This window comes from Nicotiana sylvestris, chromosome 8, assembly GCF_000393655.2.
Source record: "Nicotiana sylvestris chromosome 8, ASM39365v2, whole genome shotgun sequence".
NCBI lineage: Eukaryota > Viridiplantae > Streptophyta > Magnoliopsida > Solanales > Solanaceae > Nicotiana > Nicotiana sylvestris.
In genome coordinates, this window is record NC_091064.1 from 187,806,089 (window position 1) to 187,811,743 (window position 5,655).

At 43.6% G+C, this 5,655-nt stretch overlaps 1 protein-coding gene across 1 annotated transcript; it reads right to left on the reverse strand.

Annotated features, from left to right (window-relative positions):
* Positions 1-905: 905 nt before the first annotated feature.
* On the reverse strand, positions 906-4,954 carry LOC138876142 (uncharacterized). Its single transcript, XM_070155041.1, has 7 exons — positions 4,858-4,954; positions 4,071-4,544; positions 3,844-4,022; positions 3,337-3,399; positions 2,995-3,207; positions 1,079-1,129; positions 906-968 (listed from the first exon to the last, which is right to left on the reverse strand). Exons 1-7 carry the CDS (start codon positions 4,952-4,954, stop codon positions 906-908), a joined length of 1,140 nt encoding a protein of 379 aa, XP_070011142.1.
* Positions 4,955-5,655: the final 701 nt, after the last annotated feature.

The following is a 5,655-nucleotide window of genomic DNA, read 5'->3' on the forward strand; positions in this document are numbered from 1 at the left end:
AACCGCCTAATTGTTCTCTTTTGATTACCTATGGCTTGTACTGGATACACCCCCAGCCTGATGTATTCCTTGATATACCAAGGTTCCCCATCGAGCTCTTCTTCCACCACATTACAGTAAGCATGATGATCGTGGATCTGAATCTACAAAGGATCCATATAAGCCTTATCTGGATGATGTAACAATGATGCCAGAGTAGCCAAAGCATCAGCGACCTCATTGTGAATCCTCAGAATATGCCTGAACTCTATTGACTGGAACCGCTGACAAAGATCATGTAAACATTGTCGATACGGTATAAGTTTTAGATCCCTAGTTTCCCATTCTCCTTGAATCTGGTGCACCAGAAGGTCTGAGTCACCCAAGACCAAGACTTCCTGGACACCCATATCCACAACCATTATCAAACCCAAAATGCATGCCTCGTACTCGGCCATGTTGTTAGTACAGTAGAACCGAAGCTGAGCCGTAACAGGGTAGTGATGCCCTATTTCAGAAATAAGTACCGCTCCTATACCAATGCCTTTCATGTTAGCAGCCCCATCAAAGAAAAGTTTCCATCATGGCTTTGCAATCTGTTCCAATTCACCAATGTGCATTACTTCTTCATCAGGGAAATATGTCTTTAACGGTTCGTATTCTTCATCCACAGGATTCTCAGCCAAATGGTCGGCCAATGCTTGTGCTTTCATCGCAGTCCGAGTCACGTAGACAATGACAAATTCTGTGAGCAAAATCTGCCACTTTGCGAGCCTCCCTGTAAGCATAAGCTTCTGAAAGATATACTTTAACGGATCCAAACGAGAGATGAGGTAAGTAGTGTAAGATGACAATTAGTGCTTCAACTTCTGTGCCACCCAAGTGAGGGCGCAACATGTCCTCTCAAGATGAGTATACTTAACCTCTTAAGATGTGAACTTCTTGCTGAGATAATAGATGGCCTGCTCCTTCTGGCCGGTAACATCATGCTAACCCAACACACAACCAAATGAATTGTCCAAAACCATCAAATACAGAATCAAAGGTCTCCCTGGTTCTAGCGGGACAACACAAGTGTGTTTGACAAGTACCCCTTTACCTTATCAAATGCTTCCTGACATTTATCTGTCCACTTGACCGCAACATCTTTCTTTAACAATTTGAAGATAGGCTCACAAGTTGTTGTGAGCTGAGCAATAAACCTGCTGATGTAATTCAATCTCCCCAACAGACTCATCACCTCAGTCTTGTTCTTTGGGGGTGGCAATTCCTGGATAGCTTTGATCTTTGACGGGTCTAATTCAATACCTAGGTGGCTGACTATGAATCCCAACAACTTTCCAGACGGAACACTGAACGCGCATTTTGCAGGATTGAGCTTGAGATTGTACCTGCGAAGCCTCTAGAAGAACTTTCTCAGATCTCTAACATGGTCAGACTGCTTTCTAGACTTTACAATCACATCATCCACATAAACCTCTATCTCCCTGTGTATCATGTCGTGGAATATGGTCGTCATTGCCCTCATGTAGGTTGCCCCAGCATTTTTCAAGCCAAATGGCATGACCCGATAGCAGTACGTTCCTCAGGGTGTGATGAATGTCGTCTTTTCTGCGTCCTCCTCATCCATTAAGATTTGGTGGTAGCCCGTATAACAATCCACAAAAGAACCAATCTCATGTTTGGCACAATTATCGATCAATATATGGATGTTTGGCAATGGGAAGTTATCCTTGGGACTTGCCTTGTTGAGATCTCGATAATCAACACACACCCTGGTCTTACCATCCTTCTTCGGCACAGGTACAATATTGGCTAACCAGGTGGGATACCGGGTGACCCGAATGACCTTGGCCTCAAACTATTTGGTGACCTCTTCCTTAATCTTCACACTCATATCAGTTTTAAATTTCTTCAGCTTCTACTTGACAGGGAAAAATACCAGGTTGGTAGGCAATTTGTAAACCAAGTCAATGCTTAGACCCGGCATGTCGTCATAGGACCATGCAAAAACATCTTTATACTCGAACAATGCTTTAATTATCTCCTCTCTGAGTTGTGGTTCAAGATGGACACTTATTTTAGTTTTTCGGACATTATCTTGGTCCCTTAAATTGATTGCTTCTGTATCACTCAGGTTAGGCTTGGGTTTTTCTTCAAAATGGCTTAATTCTTTACTAATCTCTTCAAAGGTTTCATCCTCGTCATATTTCGATTCGTCATCACACTCTACTTCTTGAATTATTATTTCAGGATTAGATTGGCTTTTAAGATTGGGCCGGAGATTCCTCATGCATGTCATATCATTGAAGCCAGCATAAAAGGAACTGTACAGGGAAGAAAACAAAAACAAAAATAAGACTATCAGGAAGGGAAAAAAAGGAAATTGCATTTCATTGAAATTAAAGATAACAAGGTTTATACATCCAAATGGACGGAACATAGAATCTGAATTACAACCCTGGAATAATCCAGATAAACTGAAAGAAAATCAAAGCAAACTACCAAAACTCCTTCCTAGTGGGGAGCAGAGTAGCTTCCCAGTTGTTAATCTTTGCACTGGCCCCATAAACTGCATATCTACTTTACTCGAACCCTCTCCAGCTTCCAACAGTTCACATCGACGAATAACCTCTCGAATTTTTCAATCAAATCTCCATCCACATTAACCACTGAACTGGGAACCGTCGTCACTGGGCACTTTCTGGTACCAGGCCTGACAAATGATCTGGAAAGACGCGGGGCCGGCTTTGGAAGGGCCCATGCCTTTTGTTTCATTTTTCTGGCTCTTCTTACGTCTGCGACTGTGGGCTTGAATCCCAAACCAAATGTATCCAGGTTTTTAGGAAGAGAAACCGGTTGTACGATACCTTGTAGAGATGCACCCAAACCCTTGCCCGGTATAAAATCATTTTTCACCATTTCAACGGCTACCATGACTGATGCAGCAGCTACCCTTGGAGTTGGCAAGCACTTCCCTTCAGGAATTTTCTCTACCGATACCATGTCAAAAACCTGATAAACCCATGGCCCCTTGTCATCTTCAAACTCTATGAACAGAGCAATGACATCACTGGGAACACACAAATTATCTTTGCCATGCACAACAATTTCCTGTCTATCCCATTCAAACTTAACCGTTTGATGCAAAGTGGACGGGACCGCTTTAGCAGCATGAATCCAAGGTCGACCTAATAGCAGATTGTAAGAAACCGCCACATCGAGCACCTAGAATTACATAGTAAATTCAACTGGCCCTATTGTAAGCTCGAGCACTATATCCTCGACCAAATCTTTCCCTCCACCGTCGAATCCCCGAACGCAGATATTGTTCTTGTAAATTCTTTCATCATCCACCTTCAACCTGTTCAGAGTGGAAAGAGGGCAAGTATTTGTACTGGAACCATTTTCAACCAGTACCTGAGTAACCACAGAATCTTCACATTTCACAGTCAGATAGAAGACTCTATTGTGCTCAGTACCCTCCACGGGCAACTCATCATCAGAAAAAATGACTATGTTTACCTCAAATATCTTGTTATCTATCTTTTCCAAGTGGTTTACTAAGGTTTTGTTAGGAACGTGGGCCTCATTCAAGATCTTCATCAAAGCCTGACGGTGCTCGTTTGAATGGATCAATAATGACAATAATAAAATCTGAGCCGGTGTTTTCCTCAACTGCTCCACAATGGAATAGTCCTACACTTTCATCTTTCTCAAGAATTCCTTTGCTTCTTCCTCGATCACCGCTTTCTTCGCCAATACCGGGCTATCTTTAGAGGCCTTAGCTTTTCTCAACTCTTCGGGGGCAAAACATCTTCCCAATCGAGTCAAACCGTAGGTCTCACAAACTTATTCTTTAACCTCTTTCCCCCTGTAAGTCACTATCACTCGTTCATAATTCCACGAGATTGCCTTGCTGTTGACTATTGGTAATTGAGTTATCGGCTTGATAATGACAGGATATGTGTGGCCACCCTCCACAATTACCACAGGCTTGTTCGCCACTCCTGGCACAACCACTTTCGCTCTTTCAGGTTTCCCTGCAACGTCACTTGAGGAACCCTTCTTGACCACCACATATGGTTCACTATTTGCCCCATTCAACTTGATAGCAGACTTCTCACTTGTTGACCTTTCGAATGGCCTGGATTCGCTGGACCGAATCATCATAACAGTTTGCGAAGGCTTCTTAGGCTCCCCTTCCTTATGCACTATCTCAATCATATTCGTCTCTTGATGAGCTGGCAATAGGTTATGATTGATATTAGGTGCCTCCGGAGCCTGTACCTCAATCCGATGAGTATCAATAAGCTCTTGAATAGCTGTTTTCAATTGCCAACACTTCTCCGTGTCGTGCCCCAGAGCACCAGAACAATATTCGCAACTCATAGAGCGATCAAGATTCCTCGGGGGAGGATTTGGCAATTTTGGCTTGATCGGATTCAGCATACCCAATTGTCTTAACCTGTGGAACAAACTGGTATAGGATTTTTCCAATGGAGTGAAAGTCTTCTTCTTCTTCTGTAACCTCTCATTCTTGGTGTCCTGATTGGACCTAAAACCTATTCCAGGGGGATTTTGGTAGGCTCTCAGGGATGGATAAGTATTTTGCGGGGATGGGTAGGGATTATGTGGAATTGGCGCACGCCATTGCACGTGGGCATGAGGTTGATGGTATATTTGTGCATGATGGATGGAAAAATGGGGATCTGGTGGTGGGTAATAGTGTTGCAGTGGGCTATATGGAGTGTGGGGGTAAGTTTGGTGATAGGGTCGAGGTTGGTTGTAGTAACGTGATGGGCCCCTAGATTCGACCCAAGCTCCTGACTCAATTGTCGTAATGTCCTCTTTCTTCTTTTTCCCAAGTACACCTACCTCCAGTACCATTTTGAATGGCCTGGGTGTTCGCTTTGATTTCCGAATAACTCATGATCTTGTTGGACTTGAGTCCCTCCTCAACCATGCCTCCCATTTTTACAACCTCATTAAAGGACTTGCCCACTACTGACACCAAGTGACCAAAATAAGTGGGCTCCAAAGCCTATAAGAAATAATCAACCATCTCACTTTCTTTCATCGGAGGGTCAACCCTCGCTTCTTGCTCCCTCCAACGGAATCCATATTCCCTGAAACTCTCACCGGGCTTCTTCTCAATCTTTGTCAATGACAGACGGTCTGGGATAATTTCAAGATTGTACTGAAAATGGCAGGCGAAGGCTTGGGCCAAATCGTCCCATGTGTACCACCTGCTGTGATCTTGTCTAGCATACCATTCCAATGCCGATCCACTCAGACTTTGGCTGAAATATGCCATCAATAATTCATCTCTTCCGCCTGCCCCTCTCACCTTGCTACAAAATCCTCTTAAGTGTGCTACTGGGTCACCATGCCCGTCGTACAGATCAAACTTGGGCATATTGAACCCTACTGGTAACTGAACATCTGGGAACATATATAAATCCTTATAGGTCACACTTACTTGACCTCCCAACCCCCTCATATCTCTGAACGATTGTTCCAAGTTTTTTACCTTTCTGATCATCTCTTCATGTTCGAGATTTTTGGGTGGCTTCTAGGTCTCTGCCGAGAGATCAAGATAAGGGGTGTAAGAATATGGTTCCGAAACTTTAAAGGTAGGTTCAGGGGGATAATACTGGTTGTCATGAGTCTGGA